The following is a 26,044-nucleotide window of genomic DNA, read 5'->3' on the forward strand; positions in this document are numbered from 1 at the left end:
CTATGTAGCACTGTGGATGGAACTGATAGATGTCTGAATGAAATCAAGAGTAGAATGAGGCCTAGAGTGTCCTCCAAAATAGGAAGAAACTTCAATGAAACTAACACATCAGCATCCACACCAATAAATGATAGGTAAAGACCTTAGGCTGGAGGTCCTGGAATATGGCTCAAAATGGCTCTGAGCACTATGCGACTTAACTTCTAAGGTCATCAGTCGCCTAGAACTAGAACTAATTAAACCTAACTAACCTAAGGACATCAAACACATCCATGCCCGAGGCAGGATACGAACCTGCGACCGTAGCGGTCGCGCGGATCCAGACTGTAGCGCCTTTAACCGCTTGGCCACCACGGCCGTCTCCTGGAATATGGATGTGAAATCTGGACGTTACAAAAGCAGAAGAAAGCTGGCCTTGAAGCTGCGTGAAGGTGGCTCTGAAGGAACTGCGAGAACTAATTGGACCGATAGAGAAACAAATAAGATGGTACTGCACGAAACAGGAGAGAAGGAAGAAGTACTCAAAGATGTGAGCTAACGCAAAGTACAACTCATTGGACTCATAATTAGACATGCTATTCAATCTGTATATTGAGCAAGCAGTAAAGGAATTATTCTGTCAGAGACAGCAAAGGACTTGGAAGAGCAGTTGAACGGGATGGACAGTGTCTTGAAAGGAGGATATAAGATGAACATCAACAAAAGCAAAACGAGGATAATGGAATGTAGTCGAATTAAGTCGGCTGATGCTGAGGGAATTAGATTAGGAAATGAGAAACACTTAAATTAGTAAAGGAGTTTTGCTATTTGGGGAGCAAAATAAGTGATGATGGTCGAAGTAGAGAGGATATAAAATGTAGACTGGCAATGGCAAGGAAATCGTTTCTGAAGAAGAGAAATTTGTTAACATCGAGTATAGATTAAAGTGTCAGAAAGTCTTTTCTGAAAGTATTTGTATGGAGTGTAGCCATGTACGGAAGTCAAACGTGGACGATAAATAATTTAGACAAAAAGAGAATAGAAGCTTTCGAAATGTGGTGTTACAGAAGAATGCTGAAGATTAGATGGATAGACCACATAACTAGTGAGGATTTATTGAATAGAATTGGGGAGGAGTTTGTGGCACAACTTCACAAGAAGAAGGGACCGGTTGGTAGGACATGTTCTGGGATCACAAATTTAGCATTGGAGGGCAGCGTGGAGGGTAAAAATCGTAGAGGGAGACCAAGAGATGAGTACAGTAAGCAGATTGAGAAGGATGTAGGTTGCAGTAAGTACTGGCAGATGAAGAAGCTTGCATAGGATAGGGTAGCATGGAGAGCTGCATCAAACCAGTCTCAGGACTGAAAACCACAACAACAACATTCTTCTAGATAGCGTTTTCGAAGACAAGATCGCAGGGGATGGAACAGATAGACTATCGAGAACATCCTATTTAAAAGGAATATGATCAGTGATATGGAGTGTTCCTCATACATGTAAATGAAGAGAACTGCTGAAGAGAGGAAGCTGTGGCTGCAGACGCAACGCTTAGCCTTTGTAAATAAGACGATGTAATTTTAAGCTCACACTTGTTTTTTGAAATATCCCTTCCTCTAATATCTTTGTGTGTGCAAGCATTAAAATCAGTGTCATGTTCAGTAACCTGTCGCGCGACATTTGCTCCATCGGAGTACTAATTTGCATCTGGAGTGACTAAATTACAATGCTGTATTATCTAGTGATGCGTTGTGGTGACTATTTTATATAGTCACATGACTGTATCAAAATGTGACTAAGGACTAACTAGGATGTTACGTTATGCGGGCTGCACGAAAATCCGGCCCAACGCAGTTCATGGCGGTCGGATACTTTTGGACATGATAGAACACAGGCGAATAAAATACGCCACGGAAAAGACAATAGAAGGACTTTATTACTATATTTGCCATCGTTCAAGTTTATTATCGAGGTGGATGGTCCACTGATGTTAGTAAACAAAATTTTATGTGTGTTTGCTAAAGTAAGTATAGGTGAAGAATGAGTCAGATCACACACTTTCAAGTCCATACGTGTCAGCTCCTTCTGTAGACAGCCCTGCTTTAGGGCGTATCAAGTTCTCGGGGTGATACGCACGTTGATGCCTCCGAGAGGAGACGCCACAGCTGCCTTCGGATCCATCTGGAGCTTTGCAGGTGTTTTGCTCGTGGCGCTGAAGACAAACTTGGAGACCAATGAAGCGATGCCGAGCTTGGTCTGTATCAGGCCGAAACGCATACCTGCAGAGAGAAAACAAGGGTTGCTCTAAGTTGTAGGTGGCATTTGTTTTCCAGTAGCATGTTACAATATTAATGCAAACGTGTCTGTGGTTCGTAGGAAACCTTCAGAGGACAAGAAAACTTTATGAAGCCTTCTACATACCCTACATTTTACGGATCACTGGCATGTATATGGCAAGGGGTTGCTTCTACTGCGAATATACTGGAGTTTTCACTCGTTCCACTGATAGATCTAGGACGAAAAAAATTGCAGCTTTGTGTGAGCTGTTAGTAGGCCATTTTCCTTTCTGCATGGACAACGCGGAGTAGATACAATGAAACTCTAGAACATTCATTATATCTACCATGAACGACTGTTCTTGAAGTAGTCTAGCTCTTGCAATACTTTTTTTACACTCTCGCTTGCCACAGAAGCGTTGTTCCCGTTCGACGGGATCCCTTTTCTTGTGCACTTTATGTATTCTGATACTTGGACCTGATATGTGTCCCATACGCTTGAGCAATATTCAAGCATCTGCCACATAAAAATTTTGTAAGCAGTAACTTTTATGATAAAAAGGAACTTTCCCATAATTTTACGCTTGCTTTAACCACATCCGTGCCTATATGATAGCTCAACTTCATCTTTCCACATGTTATTGCGTATGAATGATTGATACAATGCACTGCACGAGTGAGCAATACATTCAGTGCTTACATACATTAGACTATCAGATGTCCGTGTGGAGTAACAACCCACACAATAAGAGAAAATCAGCATCTAGTCATTTACTTCTCCCCTTTGTCCATCTACCATCTGAAATCAACCTTGAACTTGGCATGAAGGTAACAAGACAGCTCTGAAATTACCTGAGCCCCGAGATGAAAACAGCAGAGGCTGACGATTTCGAATCCGAGGAACCAATTAGGCCACGATGCAAGCGATAATCAGAACTTCCCAAAACTTCTCAAACCACAGGAAATAAAACTTTTGGTTATCTTCAACGAAAGTCGCCAAACGAGGGAAACTCGGCGGACGACTTTTTTGACAGATGCTGAAATTTTGTGTTTCAAATTCTCTACAAGACACAAATTTTATAGTTAAGCTCACAAACAGAAATTTACATCTATCGAACACTGCTTCCAGGTACATACTGGTTACATTGTTGTAACGTCATCTCACAGTTAAATGCACCAATAAGGCCTTCAGATAGATGAACCCACATCGACATTTATATCTACAGTATTAAAACCGACAAACTCTGGGAGGTTGTAGGGGACTTCAAAACAAATATGTTTCCCTAATGTCATTTTTTCCTATGGTGAGTATTTAAACCGGCAAATTAATAGAGCCAACAAACACTTTTCCATTTTTTTATGACGGAGAGGCAACACATCAACACCACCCAATTTCAATTACCGTAAATTTTCAAAAATGCCTCCATTGACACGTAAACAAAGGTTACACCGTCGGATCATGTTCTGTCTGACACGGGCGAAAACATCAGGAGTATCCTGAATTGTTCCTGCTGCTGCTACTATCCGGGCCACCAGATCCTCTTCTGATGCAACAGGAGTTGTGTAAACAAGGTTGCGCATCTCTCCCCACACAATAAAGTCCAGAGGGGACATATCTGGGGATCGAGCAGACCATGGTACAGGACTGTGGTGTCACCGCCAGACACCACACTTGCTAGGTGGTAGCTTAAATCGGCCGCGGTCCATTTAGTACATGTCGGACCCGCGTGTCGCCACTGTGTGATCGCAGACCGAGCGCCACCACAAGGCAGGTCTCGAGATACGGACGAGCACTCGCCCCAGTTGTACGGACGACATTGCTAGCGACAATACGGACGAAGCCTTCCTCTCATTTGCCGAGAGACAGTTAGAATAGCCTTCTGCTAAGTCCATGGCTACGACCTAGCAAGGCGCCATTAGCCTTACCTAGTTTGAGAGTTATCGTATAAATGTCTCAAGAAGAACTTTGTACACCAACAAAGAATAAAGTTAAGTATATTCCAAAGCTACGTATTTTCTTTATAGCAGTCATAACGTATCTTGTTCCAGAATTGACGGCAGTCGGCGTGTGTGTACGCGTGCCTTTCTTTCGGCTCCCTTCCCAGTGTGGCGTAGCAAGCTTGTTACGCCACAACAAGGACCACCTCTGCCAATCCACGTTTCTGGGAACCGTCGGTCCAGGAATCGACGCACACGACGACTGAAACGTGTCGGCGCCCCGTCATGTTGGAATCACATGCGTTGTCTTGTAGAGAGTGGGACGTCTTCCAGCAATTCTGGCAATGCTCTGGTGAGAAAATTGTAATAGTGCCCGCCATTTAATGACCTAGGTAGCAGATACGGCCCAATTAAACAGTCCCCAACAACACCGACCCACACATTAAGAAAGAACCACACTTGATGAGCGCTAGTACCTGTGGCATGTGTGTTATCTTCACTCCAAACATGCGAATTGTGCATGTTGAAGACTCCATCAATCCCGAACGTTGCTTTATCGGTAAACAATACAAGGATGGAAATGTAGGATGCATTTCACACTGTTCCAGGTACCACTGCGAAAAATGTGCTCTGGATGGATAATCAACTAGATCCAGGTTGTGGAAACGCTGTAAGTGAAATGGACGTAACAACTGCTCTCGAAGGATTGTTCTTACATTCGTCTGATTCGTCCCCACGTTACGTGCAATTGCACAAGTGCTGATTGAAGGATCCCGCTCCACATGCAGCAAGATGGCTTCCTCAAATTGCAGCGTTCTTACCGCGCGACGGCGTCGCTGTCCACGTAATCTGCTAAATGACCCGGTCTCACGCAGACGTTGGTACACAACAGCAAAGGTCGTATGATGCGGGATATGGCGATTAGGATATTGTTGTTGATAAACCCGCTGTGCAGCTCGTCCGGTGTGGTGCTCTATGTAGTACGCACCAACCATATCAGTGTACTCAGTCCAGGTGTATCGCTCCATTAGTAAACAGAGACAATGCACTACTACATTGGTGGACAGCAGTTACCCACAACTGAAGAGCGTAATATGCCCTCTAACAACTGAAGAGCGTAATACGGCCTCCAATGGTTTAAATAATCCCCATAGGAAAAATTAACATTAGGAAAAAAGATTTGTTTTGATGCCCCCTACAATCTCCCAGAGTTTGTCGGTTTAAATACTTTTCACTCTGTATATCCAGGGTATCCCAGGAGCAATGGTTAATATTCAGGGATACACCTGGAACTATCATTCGGAGCAAAGGTATCTAACAAATATGGGCTCAAAATTGCATACATTGAGAGCTACGAGCCCTTATTCTTCCTCACCACACAGGTGTTCGTAACTCGCAAAATATGCATTTTGGAGTCCGTGTCTGTTGGTCATTTTTTTCTTGTTTTTGTCCATACGACCATCTTTCAAAATATGGAAGGCAAAGAAACAGCAGAAGAATAGATTTGTTTTACTGTATCGAAGATGAAGAAGTGGTCATAGCTCATGTTTATCTGCCTTTTTTTGCTTCAAATGACCGTTGCTGTAATATCTCTGAACAGTGACCATTCCTCCTGGGAGCCAATGTGTACAGAATGAGAACACTGGATATCTCAGCCACTTTTAGTGATAGCAGAAAATTTTTCACAGAAAAGTTTCTTCGCTTGAATGTTGTTTTCATAATCTTTAGGAATGCGGAGGTCTAGAGGCTGGCGCGATATATTAACCTTTTAATAATGCGTTTGTACAATAATTCTATTACATCACGTCTATTAGAACGTGGAAAAAATCCAATGTGTTGGTATCACACGAGTTGTCGCATGACCAGTCGGATGTTTTCTGGTAACAGAAACAGTGCCGCTGTTAATAGATCAAAATGTTTCGCGATATTTAAGATCCCATCCATAATTCTTTAGAAGGCCGCATCACACGTTGAGTGACAAAGGTTTTTGTTCTTCCACTTCTCTCATCCAGTGTGGGTTTTCAGAGTGCCATTAGTGAATGTTGCTGATGTTAGTGTGCCCATGGTTTCTAAATGAACATGTTGGTTAGGAACATGTCATCTCATTGCTATTTCCGTAGCCCCCATTCGGAAAATATTATCCTTTATTGAAATTCATCGTCTTGGAGTTCCTGATGAAGTTATATGTGGTATGGATGAAATTTGTTGAAATTTAGTATTCAAAGAAAACATCACTGGCTGATCCCACTCTCGCGTTAGAGATTTCTCAAGGATTATGTGCTGCTAAGATGACAATTGCACGTTGCACGTTGCACGTTGAGCTATCAACGTTTTTCGCTATCTTGTTTCCTGAAGCGTTTGTACTACGTCTGCAAAGGTAAATAGCGAAGGTGTTGCACAATAAGGACATGTCTCACCATACAAGGACCTTGTCGTCCTCATACTCGGCACCTTTCGCCGTAAATAAAAATCGTGTCGTTTCTCACATCACTTGCGTAGAACATTGTGAAGATCTCATAATGACATTTTTACTCTGTAGTGGAGCGTGCACTGATTTGAATCTTACCGGCAGATTAAATCACTGTGCCTGACCGAGACTCGAACTAGGGGTCTTTGCCTTTCACTGGCAAGTAATATCGATGGAGTATTTTCCAGCGAAATACAAAGGTCCCGAATTTGAGTCTCAGTCCGCCATTAAGTTTCCAGATCTGATAACTGTATGAAGACGTCGTCTACTCGCTACTATAGCAAACTATATTCTAATGGCCTTCATGCAACAAAAATGGCTCTGAGCACTATGGGATTTAACATCTGTGGTCATCAGTCCCCTAGAACATAGAACTACTTAAACCTAACTAACCTAAGGACATCACACACATCAATGCCCGAGGCAGGATTCGAATCTACGGCCGTAGCGGTGTCGCGGTTCCAGACTGTAGCGCCGAGAACCGCTCGGCCACCCCGGTCGGCTGTATACTTCCTAATTGGGTGTAACAACTTGTTAAGATTCCAGCAGCGTGTACCTGAATTCATTCGAAGCCAGCTTTCACGCTCATCTGATCTGGACACCAAACACTGGAAGAAGACTCTGCAGTTGTTCGTAACCAGCGCCCGTCTTCCAATATCCAGCACAGAGGAACCTCACTTCCCTAGCAATATCCCAAGAAACCTCTGTTTTCCTTTCACCATCCTTATTACAGTTCTTAGTGTTCACCCATTTCATAGTCGCTAGTTAGCATTAACATCATACTAAGTGGATTACGCTCCTACCTCTCCCCAGTTCCCGCCCCCCCCCCTTTCCTTACATGGGTGTACATCCAGCACTGTCGCACTTTATCGTTTTGGTGATGTTATGGCGCAGGGAGGGATAGTGTTGCATCTACATCTACATCTATACTCTGCAAGCCACCTGACGTTGTGGCGGAGGGTACCTTGAGTATCTCTATTGGTTCTCCCTTCTATTCCAGTATCGCATTGTTCGTGGAAAGAAAGACTGTCGGTATGCCTCTGGGTGGGCTCTTCGTGAGATATACGTAGGAGAGAGCAATATACTGCTTGACTCCTAGGTGAAGGTATGTTCTCGAAGCATCAACAAAAGCCCGTACCCAGATACTGAGCGTCTCTCTTGCACAGTCTTCCACTTGAGTTTATCTATCATCACCGTAACGCTTTCGTGATTACTAAATGGTCCTGTAACGAAGCGCGCTTCTCTCCACTGGATCTTCTCTATCTCTTCTATCAACCCTATCTGGTACGGATCCCACACCGGTGAGCAGTACTCAAGCAGTGGGCGAACAAGTGTACTGTAACCTTCTTCCTTTGTTTTCGGACTGCATTTCCTTAGGATTCTTCCAATGAATCTCAGTCTGGCATCTGCTTTACCGACGATTAATTTTATATGGCCATTCCATTTTAAATCACTCCTAATGCCTACTCCCAGATAATTTATGGAATTAACTGCTTCCAGTTGCTGACCAGCTATATTGTAGCTAAATGAGAAAGGATCTTTCTTTCTATGTATTTGCAGCACCTTACTCTTGTCTACGTTGAGATTCAGTTGCAATTTCCTGCACCATGCGTCAATTCGTTGCAGAACCTTCTGCATTTCAGTACAATTTTTCATTGTTACAACCTCTCGATAAACTATAGCATCATCCCCAAAAAGCCTCAGTGAACTTCCGATGTTATCCACAAGATCATTTATATATATTGTGAATAGCAACGGTCCTACGACACCCCCCTGCGGCACACCTGAAATCACTCTTACTTCGAAAGACTTCTCTCCATTTGAGAATGACATGCTGTGTTCTGTTATGCACGGGAGTATTAATCAACGAATCTTTTAATACGTACAGTCACCGGTCAGCGCCATTGTTACACTGTACTCTGTCCTAACGTGCGCCTTTTCATTGGTACATTCGGCCCTGAATTTACTTTTATGGATGAGAACGTGCGACGAAATCGAATAGAGCAAGTAGAGGAGCTCATGGAACGAGAGAGTATTGGGCTGTCCTTCCAGTTCCCCAGACTTAAATCCCATTAAGTAAATGTGGGATGCGTTGGGGAGACACCATGCAGTCCGCCCACAGGTATCCAGCAGTTGTAAGTCGCACTGGTAGAGAAATGGAGCGCCTCACCATAACAACCACTTACCAACCCTGTGGCCAGCTAGGCGTCACATTGTAGAACATGCATTGCCATCCGTGGTCATAATACACCCTACTACATCCCGAATAAAATTATTTTGTTACTGACGTTGCAGCGGGTCTAGTAATAGGGTACAGAGAATACCCAACAGTAATACTGGAACGCCTCATGCTCGCGTCTCTGTTTTGAAGTTACATACAGAACCTTGTGATTGTGAAGCGTGACTGGCTGCCTGGTGGCAACAGTACCCCTCCCCACCGCCTTCCCGGGCACTGCACGACAAAGTAATGGGTATGGAACCGAAATAAATAGCGCTGAATTCTGTGTAATTATTGCCCTTGAATGAATGTGTCATTTCAGTACTGTACTCAACTATACCAGCACTTTCAAAGCATGGTCCAAGTTTCTTCGAGCTATGTTACTTGGCAGGGACACATCGTACGAAAATTACTTTTGTCCTTAAGTTTTGCACTCCAGCGTACAGAGAGCATTAGAAGCTCAGGCAGTAGTCCTCTGGATACACCATCAACCTTGTTTTTCTTTGTATCATACATTCACAGCACAGTACTGGGTACGATTTGTGGAAAAGTCATCGAGCCGATCGCATTCCTGTGAAGACACACCGGACGATGAATACGAAACTGTCAGTGGACAGGGTGGTGCAGTGTCTAACGCTCTCGGAAAATCACCATCTACTAGATAATGTAAGTAAGTACAGAAATATGTGTTCTGCACGAATTTCCCTTTGATTCTCACTGATGTTTGAAGATTTCTTTCTTTTCCATTACGAGCGTCAGAGTACTTTGCCTTAGAAAATGCTCCAAGATACTGGAACAGACGAACGTTTTCTACACTCATGCTCATAAAATAAGGATAATTACAGAATTTGGAGCCACACAACGTGGCACTACGCAAAACTGACCCTAACAGCATAGGCACATGGGAAACACACACGACACAGATCTGTAAGTCCACGGTATTGGTGATAAGTTGAGAAAACCGTCCCGAAACACATGCGGTACAAAACGCCACTGTTTCCTGCGCATGTACCCCGTCATCAATATGGAATATGATCACCATGCTCACGTAGACAGGCCGCACAACGGTTTGGCATACTCTGGATCAGGTGGTCGAGCAGCTGCTGGAGTACAGCCTCCCATTCCTGCACCAGTGCCTGTCGGAGCTCCTGAAGTGTCATAGGGGTTTGAAGACTTGCAGCGATACATCTACCGAAAGCACCCCAGACGCGCTCGATTGGATTTAGGTCTGGAGAACAGGCAGTCCACTCCATTCGCATGATATCTTCTGTTTCTAGATACTCCTCCACGATAGCAGCTCCGTGGGGCCGTGCTTTATCATCCACCAGGAGGAAGGTGGGGTCCAGTGCACCCCTGAAAAGGCGGACATACTGGTGCAAAATGACGACCGATACACGTAACCTGTTACAGTTCCTCGATCGAAGACATGCAGGGGTGTACATGCACCAATCAGAATCCCACCCAACACCATCAAACCACGACCTCCATGCAGGTTCCTTCCAAGGACATTAAGAGGTTGGTATGTGGTTCCTGGTTCACGCCAGATGAAAACCCGTCGAGAATCACTGTTCAGACTATACCTGGACCCGTCTGTGAACATAACCTGGGACCACTGTTTCAATGACCATGTACTGTGTTCTTGACACCAGGCTTTATGGTCTCTCCTGTGACCAGGGGTCAGTGAAATGCACCTTGCAGGTCTCCGGACGAATAAAACATATCTGTTCAGTCGTCTGTAGACTGTGTGTCTGGCGACAACTGTTCCAGTGGCTGCGGTAAAGTCCCGAGCAGGGCTATCTGCAGTACTCCGTGGCCGTCTGCGGGCACTGGTGGTGAGATATCGGTCTTCTTGTGGTGTTGTACACTGTGGACGTTCCATACTGTAGCGCCTGGACACGTTTCCGGTCTGCTGGAATCGTTGTCATAATCTTGAGATCACACTTTGTAGCACACGGAGGGCCCGTGCTACGGCCTGTTGTGTTTGACCAGCCTCCAGTCGCCCTAGTATTCTACCCCTCATAACGTCATCAAGATGTGTTGTTTGAGCCATTTTCAACACACAGTCACCATTAGTAATACGGAAAACATCTGTACAGTTACTCGCTGCACCGTACTCTGACATGCACCGACACACCTCTGCATATGTGGATTGCTGCCAGCGCCACTTTGCGACGACCGCAGGTCAAATGCACCCCATGGTCATACCCCGAGGTGATTTAAATCCGCAAACTGCCCACCAGAGCGTTGTTTCACCATGTATCACCATTACCCTTAATTTATGAGCATGACTGTATACTGGTACGTAATTTTGTGAATCAGTTCTCTTTTTTTCTCTGTGGAATGAGGAGTGCCCTGCATTCTTTTCAACAGTAATCGTAAATGAGGCGGTTGCTTTCCTTTTGTCTGGAACTGGTGGAACTGTAGTTAGTAGTCTATTAATAGAAGTACTAGTAGCAGGCTTCTAAGGGACTCGAAGCTTTCGTTCCGATCTCACATGATGTTGGTAGTCTATTTGGAAACAAAATATTTGAGGTGAATGTACGATAACAGAGGCTAATATAAGAACGTTAAAAAAGAAACGAGCAGGAGGCATAATCACAGAAACCAGTACCTGTATGTTAGACGTATTGACCCTTGTTGTTGAGACACTTGTCCCACTGTGACGCAAAGTGGTGAATGGCTGTCTCATAAAATTCCCGGGGCTGTGTGTTAACCAGGTCCGCACGTCCAGCTGGACGTCGTCTTCCGTGGTGAATAGTTTGTCCCTCAAAAAGGGGACCAGAAATGGCGTAATCACTGGGAGAGAGGTCCGGATTGTATGGAATTTCTGCAGGAGTGCCGCGATTGTGTTGGCCATGTGAGGCTTTGCAATGTCGCGGAGCAGAATGACCCCACAGGTGAGACTGCCTGGTCATTTTGATTTGATCGCATGTCGAAGCGTGGTCATGGTGTGCGAGTAACGCTGGGCATTCACTGTTGTCCCGTGTTGCAGGAAGTGAATCAGAAAGGAGCCATCTTGGTCAAAGAAGAACGTCCGCATTACTTTCCCTGCACTCGTGTGGATGGCTTTGGCTTTTTTTTGGTGGTGGTGACCCTCGATGCTTCCACAGGAGGCTATGTCTTTTTGATTCTGGTTCAAAGTGATGACACCATGACTCATCTCCAGCCACGACTCGTGCCAGGAACGAATTCCCTTGCCGAGCATAACGCTGCAGATGAGCGAGACAGTTGGACATTCGACGTGCTTCCTGGTGCGGTTGAAGACTGTGAGGCACTCTTTGGGCACACATTCTGCGCACGTGCAACTGTACCTTCATGATGGTGTGAACACTTACGATGCTCAATCCGACAACGGTGGCTATGGCTTTCTCACTCGGTGGTCCTGGGTAATGAGTGCATCCACCAGCTGGACGATGTCATCGGTAATGCAGAGTGGTGCTCCAGGCCGTGCATCATCGGGTAACGACACCCGTCCTTTCCTGAAGCGCTTCTGCCACGCCTTAACCCTTGCAAGGGACATGCAGTGTTCGCCGTACACTTGTGACATTCATCGATGAATGTCCGTTCCTCGTACTCCTTCCACTGGCTGAAAACAAACACCTCTTTGCTCTTCTTTTGACCCCCGCCCCCTGTCATTTTTTGCAATGCGACTGGCAGCGTTGGACGATACATCTACATTTACAGCCATATTTACATGATCACTCTGCAATCCACTGTCAAGTGCCTGGTAGAGGGTTCATCGAACCACCCTTAAGCTACTCCTCTATCGTTCCACTCTCGAAAAGAACGTGGAAAAAACAAAAACTTAAATCTCTCCGTGCGAGCTCTGATTAAGTATTTTATTATGATGATTTCTCCGTATGTAGGTGGGCGCAATTAAATTATTTTCACACTCATAGGAGAGAGTTGGTGTTTGAAATTTTGTGACAAGGCCCTGCGGCAGCCAAAAACGCCTTTGTTTCAATGATTGAAACCCCAGTTCGTGTATAATACCCGTGGCACTCTTTCGTTTATTTTACGATAATACAAAACGAGCTACCCTCCTTTCAAGTTTTTCGATGTCCTCCATCAGTCCTGTCTGATACGGATCCCATATCGCACAACAGTACTCCAAAAGGGAACGGACAAGCGTAGCTTACTTGTAAGCAGTCTCTGATAGTAGACCTGCTGGTTTTCCTAAGAGTTCTTCCAATAACTCGCAGTCTTTCGTTGGCTATTCCCACAACATACCCGTGTAATCGTTCCACTTTATGTTATTCGTAATTGTAATGCATAAGTATTTAAGATTACAGCCTCTAGATTTGCGAGATTTGTAGTGTAACGGATTCCTTTTAGCACTCATGTGGATAACTTCACACTTTTCATCACTTAGAATCAACTGCCACTTTTTGTACAATATAGGTACTTTGTCTAAATCATTTTTCAATTCGTTTGATCTGATGACTTTACAATACCGTAAATGACAGCATAATCTGCAAAGAATCTAAGAGGGCTTCCATGATTGCGCCCTAAATCATTTATGTAGATCAGGAACGCAGGATATAACCTTACTTGGTGACTCTGCACCAGTTATTACGAAGTATGGCGTTTCTGTCAGAAAATCACGAATCCATTTACACAGCTGAGACGATAGTCCATAGGTCACAATTTAATTAGACTCCGCTTGTGAGGAACGGCATCAAAAGCCTTCTGGAAATCTAAAAATATGGATTCAGTTTAGCATTCCCTGTCGATAGCACTCATTACTTCGTGAGAACGATGTGCTATTTGTGTTTCACAGAATGAATCCATGTTGGTTGGTTGTTAATAAATCGTTTTATTCGAGATAATGTTCGAGCACAGTATACGTTCTAGAATGCTAATACAAATCGAAGTTTGTGAAATGGGTCTGTAATTCATTGGAGTACTATTTCCTTTCTTGGGTATTCGTGTGACTTCTGTAGTTTTCCAGTGTTTGGGCAAGGCTCTTTCTACGAGCGAGCCATTGTATACGACTGCTAAGTATGGATCTACTGTATTACCATACTCTGAAAGGAGCCTCACTGGTATACAACATGGACCAGAGGCCTTGCCTTTCTTAAGGGTTTTAAGCTCCATCACTACACCGAGGATATCTTCTTCTAAATTACTTATATTGGCAGTTCACAAAGGTTTTCTCTTTCATTTTGCATTCGCCCCATATGTGCCAAAAAGTTTTCAGCATTCTGCTAGTATTCCATTAACTGAAGTTGAGTACTAGTATGTTAGATGCTCTGTTGGTTTAGTGGGAAATCTTGTTACACCGTCAATTCTTCTTAGAAATCTCGGTCCACATCCATGCATAACATTTTATTTTTGTGACTCTCCAGGTTTCCTTCATATGCCAACGTTGGCACGATTACTGTTTTGTATACGTCGTAATTGTTTCTCTGCTTACATTTTGGTTTAAGAATTCAAAGACTGTGGCACATATGGATTGCTAGCGTTCTGCGTTTTCCATTAGCGGTACTGCCTTGGAAATATGAGCTGTCACAACCCTAGTAGCTGAAACATGTAATATGGGTTTTATTCCTCAGTGCGATGTACGACCGAACCAGACCCTCGTCATAGGATGCCATTTCTATGTTTTTGCAGTAAAGACCTTGCATATTTGGTACTTTGTAAACAAAGGAGAGCTTGTACAGCAATGTTTGGAACTCGTGTTCAGGTTCACCTTGGGTAATTCGGTCATCGATGAAACAGAATGGCTTTAGTAGAACAATTGCTATTAACCCTCCTTATCTTTTCAGTTCAGAGTGCTGTTATGCACACCAAGAAGATATTTATGATAAGCTACATCATAATGTCATAGTGTTAACCACTATTCCTCTCGTCTTAAATTTCTCCGCCTTGCAATTTCATTCTAATACCAGCCATAAAGCTTGCAAAACCTGGAATAAGATGAGTACATTCCCCCCTTCTACATCTACATCTACATGGATGCTCTGTAAATCGCATTTAAGAGCCTGGCAGAGGGCTCATCGAACCACCTTCACAATTCTCTATTATTCCAGTCTCGTATAGTGCGCGTAAAAGAATGAACACCTATATCTTTCCGTACAACTTCTGATTTCCCTTATTTTATCGTGTTGATCGTTCCGCCCTATGTAGGTCGGTGTCAACAAAATATTTTTGCATTCGGAGGAGAAAGTTGGTGATTGGAATTTCGTGAGGAGTTTCCGTCGCAACGAGAAACGCCTTTACTTCAATGATTTCCAGCCCAAACGCTGTATCATTTGTGTGACACACCTCCCACATATTTCGCGGTAATATAAAACGTGCTGCCTTTGTTTGAACTTTTTCGATGTACTCCGTCAGTCCTACCTGGTAAGGATCCCACACCGCGCAGCAGTATTCTAAAAGAGGACGGACAAGCGTAGTGTAGGCAGTCTCCTTAGTAGGTCTGTTACGTTTTCTAAGTGCCCTGCCAATAAAACGCTGCCTTTAGTTAGCCTTCCCCACGACATTTTCTATGTGTTCTTTCCAATTTAAGTTACTCGTAATTGTAATACCTAGGTAGTTAGCTGAATTTACGGCTTTTAGATTAGACTGATTTATCGTGTAACCGAAGTTTAACGAGTTCCTTTTAACACTCATGTTGATGACCTCACACTTTTCGTTATCGAGGGTCAGCTGCCACTTTTCGCACCATTCAGATATTTTTTTCTAAATCGTTTAACAGTTTGTTTTGATCTTCTGATGTCTTTAGTCGTCGGTAAACGACAGCGTCATCTGCAAACAACCGAAGACGGCTGCTCAAATTGTCTTCCAGATCGTTTATATAGATAACGAACAGCAATAGGACTATAATACTACCTGGGGGAAAGCCTGAAATCACTTCTGTTTAACTCGATGACTTTCCGTCAATTACTACTAACTGTGACCTCTCTGACAGGAAATTGCAAATCCAGTCACATAACTGAGACGATATTCCATAAGCACGCATTTTTACTACGAGCCGCTTGTGTGGTACAGTGTCAAATGCCTTCCGGAAACCCGGAAATACGGAATCGATCTGAAACTTCTTGTCAATAGCACTCAGCACTTCATGTGAATAAAGAACTAGTTGTGTTTCACAGGAACGATGTTTTCTAAACCCATGTTGACTGTGTGTTAATAGACCGTTTCCTTCGAGGTAATTCATAATGTTCGAACACAATATATGTTCTAAAATCCTGCTGCATATCGAAGTTAACGATAAGGCCAGTAATTTAGTGAATTACTCCGACGACCTTTCTTGAATATTGGTGTGGCCTGTGCAACTTTCCAGTCTTTGGGTACGGATCTTTCGTCGAGTGAACGGTTATATACGATTGTTAAGTATGGAGCTAATGCATCAGCATACTCCGAAAGGAACCTAATTGGTATACAGTCTGGACCAGGAGACTTGCTTTTATTAAGTGATTTGAGTTGATTCACTACTCCGAGGATATTTACTTCTACGTTACTCATGCTGGCAGCTGTTCTCGATTCGAATTCTGGAATATTTACTTCGTCTTCTTCTGTGAAGACATTTCGGAAGGCTGTGTTTAGTAAGTATGCTTTGGCAGATTTACAGTTTCTTGCAAAGGATAACTTCTTTCATCACAGAAGGCTCTTCAGGGACTTGAAATACTATTTGGGTGTTTGGTTTTTTCTATATTCTTTTCAATCAATTCCTGATGCATCACCATAATTTTTTATTTAAAACTAGGTGCATAACGCAAAGCCCTTACCTATGCAGATACGGGGTCCCTCACCGAAAGGCAGGTAAACAAAATGATGGCGTGACGCCTTTCGCTCTTCCGTAAAGCGTTCCGGGTCAAACTTTTCCGGATCCGGGTAGTATTTGGGGTCGTGGTGTATGGCGTAGACCGGTATGATAAGCTTGGTCCCCTCCTCTATCTTGACACTGCTGCCTGGAATAGTGTACGCCACTGTGCAGATTCTGTCCAACTCCGTCACAGGAGGGTACTTCCGGAGTGTCTCTGTAAATGGAACAAGAAAATCATACGATAATTTTAAATCTTATTATTACCACACATATGAGAAAAATAGAGAAAAACTTAATAATAAGCGCTTTTGCTAACATAAATTTGGAAGTCACAACTTCATCCTCACAGTTCAGGTTTTTATGTAAGGAGCTTCATAGCGCTGTCAGTACGCCAGAAATGAGTAGATGAAAATGCTGATTTGTCATGTATATGACACCACTATGAAACAGCTCCTAAATCTTCAACATGCAAAGCTTCAAAGAATGTGACAGATTGCCAATAACACCCAATTGGGCTACCGTTAAAATATATTGTATGTTACCTTTTTCAGATTCAAGACTTCGCACAGTGCGGTTTTATTTACTTACTTAAGTAAAGGTCTAATCAGAAAGTTATTTATGCCATTCATTCAATCGTTTACTTCCTCACGTTCTATTAAGATTGTGAAACTTCAGGGATGCGAAACGAGTCAAATACCAGAAACAAACACTGTAACGTATTTCTGAATTGTAGATAAGCAATCAGTAATGACTAGCGCTGATCCACATAATTTAATGCTTCTGAAAATTATTTACGGAGTTCTTTGTTAGCAGAAACTCAGCTACATCAAAAAAGCTTATGTTTCTCCTTTCAAATTACTGATTTGCTGCATTTATGTAATACTGGAAACTAAGAATTAATGTAATCTTACACAGAAATATTGTCTGCATATACGCTGGTGAAGCTAAAGGCCTGTATAATGTGACCTTTAATGACAACTGGAATTCACATCTTGGAGTCAAAATATTATGATAAATAGCTATTATAGAAAGAGTGTGTAATAAGGGAATCTACCACTTCAGTTCCGAATAGTGATGGATTTTCAACCCTCTGCTTGATGTCTCACGGGAAGCAACAGACTTTTGCACCAGAATTTGAAACTCCGTTCGGAGTATTAGCCCTGGAGTCATAGTCTACAGTGAGATGTTTTGAATGGCTCCAGGACCACCTGCAACTGTCAACATCTTGCTCTGCTGGTAAGATTGTTCAGCTTCAGCTTTAAAAGGTTTTTAAGTAAATCAGATGGAATAATTCATCAAATTTGCGATGCTAAATATTATTGCGATGCTAAATATTACGATAGTAGTCTCTTGATCGGTCTGCTATATCAATAAACATACTGATACTAGTGGTTTCGAGATCGATATAGATTATACTGCTGAAAGTATCAAGTAGCAACATAAATTATAGATACACTACATTAGGTTATATTCAAATTCACTTATAAGTAGAAATGTATACCCTTCATAATTATCAGTTGGAATCCGTCTAATTACGAATGACTGCAACGAATTTTCTCGTGTCACACGCGAGTCGCGTTTGTTATTCTAAAGACATCTCTATTGGCCTGAAATATAACCATATTCGTAATTTATACTATTTCATCGTAGATATTGTACTTTCTACATTGGGGATATAAACAGTTCTGTTACTAATAAACAATTCTCTCGGTGATCTCTCTCTCTCTCTCTCTCTCTCTCTGCGTGTGTGTGAATGTGTGTGTATGTGTGTGTGTGTGTGTGTGTGTGTGTGTGTGTGTGTGTGTGCGCGCGCGGGTGGCCATGTGTCTCTGTTGACCTGAATTTTTGACTAAAATAAATACAAACTGTGTCTCATACGCATACATAAAATTATTTAAAAAAAGTTAATAATAATACTAATAATAAAAGCAGTAAGCTTGCACACACCTAACTGTAGTAAAACAAATACAATTCACATAAATGTAAGCACACATATACATTCACAGAACACTAAAATCATAAACACTTGGCAATAACATTCAACAGTTGGCTACATCATTCAAAACGTAGCATGAAGAAAACGTCTTTATTCCCTCTTACTGTGTAAATGATATTTTGTATGAACACAAACAGAAGAAGAGTTGTAAAACCTAAACAATAAAGTGTATAGGGAAAAATCTGTGAAATCTGTAAACAGAAATTTAAACTATAATGTCGCCATAAAAAATCTCAAAATGACAAAAGGGTTATAATGTCAATGTAAAAACTGGGCTATTTTGGAAATCAGCCTTATGCAAACACATTTAGTTTCTTTTTAAATTTCGCCAGATATATTTTAACCCCAATGTGTCATCTTCTGTGGGTGAAAATTTTATTTTCTGTAAAGTACAACATTTGTAATAATTTAATTACTGTAGGCCTAAGAAATACAATATTTGCAATTTGCTTTGTTTTGTTTGGGCACTCATCTTAAAATTAGATCGATAATTTAACTGCATTATTAAACATCTATTTTAGTGCTCGTTTCCTTCGTTTTTTTTATTTTTTTTTATCTTTTATTTTACAGCATGTCATCAGCAAACTAGTCATGAACAGAAATTACTGCGTATTTGTGGAGAGCTGTTTCTAGATTAGAGGTTATGTACGTCTTTGTACTTACGTTTTCCGTCCTGTTTCGTGTCCCTGGTTGTATAGTTCATTGAGTGTTCCAAACAGTGTTTTATTGCAAAGTGTTGTATTTTCATTCAGGACTCTCTTTCCCTATATTATTGCTTTTTGTATTTGGTAGTTCTCCTCTGTTGTGAGTTTTTCATAGAGATTTTTGCATTCTCTGAGGATCTTAAGATCAGTCTCCATGTTTTTTAGGTGGTGGTTTTCTTGTATTACATTGTCTACATACGTGGAGTGTGTACTATGACTTCTTAGCGCTCTGAGGTGTTTGGAGTACCTCTTTTTGAAATATCAGCATGTTTGGCCTGTGTAGACCGACTGGCATGCACTGCAGGTTAAGTGATATATTCCAACTTTGGAGAATTAGCCTGCAGAGGTGTTCTTAGATCTTAGATTCTTGTGTACTGTATTGTTTGTGGGGAGTGAAATTTGTAGCCCTTGTTTCTTCAGTATGATTCGAATCCTGTGTGCGTTTTTGTTGCTGTATGTTAGTATGTGCCATGCCATACTCTTTGTAGGGTGTTCCTGGTATCCTGTGTTTGCCTGGAGAGTGTGTTCTTGGTTCTCTGTTGTGGCTGGTGATTTCTTGATGGTTTGTTCCCTTTTAATTTTTTTTTATTTTGTTGTTCAGTTTGTTTATCATTTGTGTGTTGTACCCGTCCTCTCTGGCTATTTGGTGTATTTTATTTAGTTCCTGTGTGTAGTTCAGTTTGTCCAGTCGAGTTCTGCTGAGCCTGTGTAGCATGTGTCAGAAACTTGAGAGTTTGTGTGCTTGTTGGTGGTTGATGTGAGCGGTTGTACTACTGGCTGTAGGTTTCCTGAAAATTCCAAAATTATGTTCGTTGTTGATATTGGCTATGGTAATGTCTTATAAATTAAGCTTTGTTTCCCCTTCTGTCTAAAGGTTGAATTTCATTATTGGGTGAACTGTATTTATGTCACTGTGCAACTTTATTATTCGGGTATGTGTTTCATCAAACAAGCAAATGATGTAATCTACATATCGGCACCAGTATATAATCTTGTAGAGTTTTTGATGTATGATTCCACTGAATATTTTGTTTTCAAAAAATAGCACACAAACTCTCAAGTTTCAGACACATGCTACACAGGCTCAGCAGTATGGGAGACTTTCCAGAATGATATCTTCAGTCTGCAGCGGAGTGTGCGCTGATATGAAACTTCCTGGCAGATTAAAACTGTGTGTCGGACCGAGACTCGAACTCAGGACCTTTGCCTTTCGCGGGCAAGTGCTCTACCGTCTGAGCTACCCAAGCACGACTCACGCCCCGTCCTCACAGCTTCACTTCTGCCAGTACCTCGTCTCCTACCTTCCAAACCTACAGAGCACTTGCCCGCGAAAGGCAAAGTGCCTGAGTTCGAGTCTCGGTCCGGCACACAGTTTTAATCTGCCAGGAAGTATGGGAGACTGTTACCAGAGGGTTGCAGACGTTAGTGGGCCTTCTATTCCGGCACCAGGTTAACCTTGGCGCTGTGAAGACAGGAATATACATAACAGCTTTAAAAAGACGTCTCTTGTAGCTGCTAGACAGAAATGAAAGAAAAAGCAGCTCAAGATAGGAAAACACGGAGGACATGGTCAAACTTGTGATGAGCCTGACTGAGAAATGATCTCATATACTTTCATAGCACAGAGCTTTGGATCATGATCTTAACTGCCGTCCATCAGTTCCGCTGCAAATGTTGTGTTCCCAAGTATGAAAGAAAAGCTCTCGTGTTTCCAGCCAGTCCGCAGAGTTTAGAAACTGCAACATTTCGACTTCAGCCATCTTCACCATTCCCTGCGGAAGGGAGGGATAACAACACTATCAACCTTCTGGAAGATCGTGAGCTTTTAATCACTGTTCTCACTTGTCTCGTGTTTACAGGTGTAAGCTGTAAGCTTTTCATTTTTCCATGAGTGTATTTAATGTCGGTAGTTGAATTCCCCGTACCTGCGACCACCATGTCGAGGTAGGACATCTCGTGCACGGCTTCGTACGTCACCTGCCCTCCATGTTTGCTGAGCACGCTGTCGACTTCATTCCTGAGGCGGTCCTGGATATGCGGGTTGACTGCCAGTTCGTGGACGCAGAAGCTCATTGTGGTCGATGATGTCTCGAAGCCCGCTACGAAGAAGACGAGGCACTGTGCAGCGAGTAGCTCGTCTGTGAGCGCTGCAACACGATAGACCAACGGTTGTCTGTACACTCAGCTGTTTACTTTCATAAAATAGATAACACTCCATAGAACTACCGAACTAGAGCTAAGTCTTTCTGAATACTCGTCATAGAATACTGTGATTACCAAGACAGCTCACCTTAAATATATCAGGTCAGTAATATAGCAGGTCAGCAACTGGAAGCAGTTAATTCAATAAATTATCTGGGAGTAGGCATTAGGAGTGATATAAAATGGAATGACCATATAAAATTAATCGTCGGTAAAGCAGATGCCAGACTGAGATTCATTGGAATAATCCTAAGGCCGGTGTGGCCGAGCGGTTCTAGGCGCTTCAGTCAGGAACCGCGCGACCGCTACGGTCGCAGGTTCGAATCCTGCCTCTGGCATGGATGTGTGTCATGTCATTAGGTTAGTTAGGTTTAAGTAGTTCTAAGTTCTAGGGGACTAATGACCTCAGATGTTAAGTCCCATAGTGCTCAGAGCCATTTGAACCAACCAATCCTAAGGAAATGCAGTCCGAAAACAAAGGAAGTAGGTTACAGTACACTTGTTCGGCCACTGCTTGAATACTGCTCACCGGTGTGGGTTCCGCACCAGATAGGGTTGATAGAAGTGATAGAGAAGATCCAACGGAGAGCAGCGCGTTTCGATACAGGATCATTTAGTAATCGCGGAAGCGTTACGGAGATGATATACTGCGGTGGAAGACTCTGCAAAAGAGACGCTCAGTAGCTCGGTACTGGCCTTTTGTTGAAGTTTCGAGAATATACCTTCACCGAAGAGCCAAGCAGTATATTGCTCCCTCCTACGTATATCTCGAGAAGAGGCCACGAGCATAAAATCAGAGAGATTAGAGCCCACACAGAGGCAGTTGACCCTAAATAACGAAACGTGTGAGGTCATGCACATGAGTGCCAAAAGGAACTCGTTAAACTTCGGTTACACGATAAATAAGTCTAATCTAAAAGCCGTAAACTCAACTAAATAGCCAGGTATTACAATTACGAAAAACTTAAAATGGAAAGAACACATAGTAAATGTTGTGGGGAAGGCTAACCAAAGGCTGCGTTTTATTGGGAGGACCCTTAGAAAAATTAACGGACCTACTAAGGAGACTGCCTACACTACGCTTGTCCGTCCTCTTTTAGAATACTGCTGCGCGGTGTGGGATCCTTACCAGGTAGGACTGACGGAGTACATCGAAGAAGTTAAAAGAAGGGCAGCACGTTTTGTATTATCGTGTAATATGGGAGAGAGTGTCACAGGATTTGGGCTGGAAATCGTTGAAAGAAAGGCGTTTTTCGTTGCGACGGAATCTTCTCACGAAATTCCAATCACCAATTTTCTCCTCCGAATGGGCAAATATTTTGTTGACACCGGCCTACATAGGGCGGAACGATCACCACGATAAAATAAGGGAAATCAGATGTTGTACGGAAAGATATAGGTGTTCATTATTTAATGCGCGCTATACGAGATTGGAATAATAGAGAATTGTGAAGGTGGTTCGATGAACCCCCTGCCAGGCTCTTCAATGTGATTTGCAGACTATCCACATAGATGTAGATCGTTGCACCATGACGATGGACATGAAACAGAATGACCCCTTCGGACACCGAGAAGACCGTTGCCGTGACTGTCCCAGCGGAGAGTGTGGCTTTGACGTTTTTCTCCGACGGAGAAGTGGTGTAGCGCCACTCAGTGGATTGCCGTTTTCACGACCAGAACCGTAGCGGCCAAACAATTACGCACAGACAGTCCGTCGTTGCACTTTGTGGTCTTCCGTTAGGCGCGAGGAATCCAGCAGGCTTTGAGTACACCAAATGGTGGACGAGTGTGTCGGCACTACCAACACGGTCATCTATTCATACAGCGACATGTTTGACTGTGATCCGTCATTCACCTCAAATGAGAGGGTCCGCACGTTCCATCATTGCAGGAGCTACTGCTGTGTACGGCCAGCCGGCACGCGATGGATGGGAGAGGTTGGTGCCACCTTGTTGCGATAATGACAGACACCTCGTCCAACGACTCACCGCGCTTTTGTTCAATGCCCGGTCTCCGCAGACTTTCTGCTAGCGGCATTTTGAAGTGTACATATAGCGCCACCACCTATTGAAACTTCATGAAACTACATGTGCTCAAGCGGAAATATTCCACGCCGCCCGCAACAAACTCCGTATTTTTTCAGCTGAAAATGGCCAAGAGTGTATTCGAGCCTTCATCTCACTATAATCATATTTTTATCCCTCACACCTACCACATTTAAGAAATTTAATGTTCCTTGATGCCATAGTTGTATGGTGGTGACCTATCCCTTCACTTTTTGAAGTTGTGCTGTGAAACTCTTGCCTTCGAGATTCAAATCAGTAGATCCTCTTTAGCTACACGATTGTCGATATAATCTCAAGAAATTTCCTGTGCCGTCGTAGTTGAGTTTACTCTTAATCATCCGTACTTCAGCGCACTTAAACTCCACAAAAATACCTTCAGGAAACGCTTCTTAAACCACATTTATACTCTACACCAACAGTTTCCCTTCGTTAAGAGAACAGTTTCTTTCTACTCCCAGGCTGCATGGTTAAAATCTGTTCCCGTCAGTTGTTTTACTGTCCAAATAGACAGAGCTTCATTTCCGAATCAAATTTGCCCAGCGTCGCCTGATTCTTTTTTTTTAATACACACCATTACCTACAATTTACTTTTACTGACACGTGCCTTATAGCTTTTCTTCTGGATAAATACTCATTCCTGTCACCTTGGGAGTCTCTGAAGGAATTGTAATGCCATCGGAAATACTTAAAATTTTCGTCTCTTCCCCGGGCTCTCTGATCCGCTCTCCGAAATTTTTCCTTCGTTACCTTTGCTGTTGGTTTCGTGTACTGATTCAATAAAAATGGTATATACCACTGATTTGTCGCACTGCCTCCTCAACTACTGGTTCCCTTCCCTGCCTTTCCAATGCTACCACGGAATTTGTTTTCTAAATCTATGTCTGCGTCTACATCTATACCACACAAGCCACCATATTGTGTGTTTAAGAAAGTACTTCGTGTATCAGTATCACCCCGCTATTTTCTAGTCTGGACGGTTCGCGGAAAGAGCGATTGATATTAAGCCTCCATGTAAGCTAAAGTCTCTCTAGTCTTTCTATGAAATATCCATACGAGGACCATCAGTTTTTGACGTTTTAAGGCAAACCACAACGTGATGCAGAGCGCCCTTCTTGAAGTATCTCCCAGTGGAGTTGGCTGAGCATCTCCGTGACGCTTTCGCGTATACTAAACGAACCTGTAACGAAACGTGCAGCTATTCTTTGTATCTCCTCTATTTGCTGTCTCAGTCCTGTCCGGTACGGATCCCAGAATGTCGAGCAATATTCAAATACTGGTAGAACGAGGGTTTTATAAGCTACCGCTTTTGTGAGCGATACACATTTTCTCGCTATTCTCCCTATCAATCTCAGTATGGCGCCTGTCTTATTTACAATTAGTTTTATGTCATACGCATACTCACAGATATTTTATGAATGTGGCTGCTTGTAGTAGTACAGTTGTTAAAATATCGATGTATCGGTACACCGAGACCACACGCGACAATATCTATTTTCGTATAAGCGATACAATTACACTGATATATCGATATCAAAATGTCAACATCGAGTGCATATATTTTTATTATATATTAAATTTTTTTCACAATTTCTGGTAAATATCTGAAGTTGTTCTTTTGAAACTGTAGTAGAACATAATGTACTTTCAATGTGTGAAGGGGTCTTGCTACTTTTTAAGATTTCACCAAGTGCGATCTGTCCCTCTGACTGTGTGAAGGAAGCATATGTGGCGCAAAAGAAGAGGTTCGATTGTACTGAGGGGAGGAGGGGGGGATGTTAATGGAATAGAAAGATTTCCGATGTGAAGAAACAGCACAGCTGATATTTCTTCACATAGGAATTATTCAAAAACAGTTGCCGAAAATGATGAACAAAAATCTAAATGAGGAAATTGGTCTGCATAGTAGACGGAGACGTGTGAGAGGACATTCTGACGTAATCGACACTCGGCACTACAAAAAGAAACTGCAATGTTTAGCTTCGCCACGCAAATTTGTCTCTCCAGCTGCTAGGACGCCGGCGTTGGCTGAAACAGGAAAACAGGGAAGTCGAGATGAAGTGTTCCAAACAAATCCTATATGTCTCGAAACCGAACGAAGGACCCATCGGACACCTTTCATTACGTCACTTACTCGTATATGCAATTACAATTGTTATCAAAGTGACTATCGCCAAGAGTAAATGTGTGTAGTTTTCCTTTCAATTATTGCTCTAAGGAGGATAGGTAGAGTGCTAGCTTGTTGATGTAAAGAATATCTAATAATAAATCAATACTTTCCGTCGATACATCTAAGGACGGTAATGAATATTTTCAAATATCGATACATCGGAATCCCTATATTTTTAAAAATATGAACAGTCCTGGTTTCTAGTGATTGTTCTTCAATCTTATATCCATGCAATAATTAATCAGCCTTTCTGCCTACTT

The 26,044-nt window shown here is 42.7% G+C and overlaps 1 protein-coding gene across 3 annotated transcripts in view; it reads right to left on the reverse strand.

Moving 5' to 3' along the window:
• Positions 1–1,892: 1,892 nt before the first annotated feature.
• The window catches only part of LOC126465241 (probable cytochrome P450 6a13), a 93,155-nt gene continuing 69,003 nt past the window's right edge, over positions 1,893–26,044 (reverse strand). For all 3 annotated transcript variants that reach the window (XM_050096291.1, XM_050096293.1, XM_050096292.1), the window contains 3 exons: positions 21,275–21,496; positions 16,612–16,863; positions 1,893–2,258 (listed from right to left, as the gene is read on the reverse strand). In XM_050096291.1, the coding sequence (XP_049952248.1) occupies positions 2,092–2,258; positions 16,612–16,863; positions 21,275–21,496 (641 nt within the window). In that variant the 3' untranslated portion in view covers positions 1,893–2,091. The remainder of the gene's footprint in view (positions 2,259–16,611; positions 16,864–21,274; positions 21,497–26,044) is intronic.

Source organism: Schistocerca serialis, chromosome 1 (assembly GCF_023864345.2).
Source record: "Schistocerca serialis cubense isolate TAMUIC-IGC-003099 chromosome 1, iqSchSeri2.2, whole genome shotgun sequence".
Classification (NCBI taxonomy): domain Eukaryota; kingdom Metazoa; phylum Arthropoda; class Insecta; order Orthoptera; family Acrididae; genus Schistocerca; species Schistocerca serialis.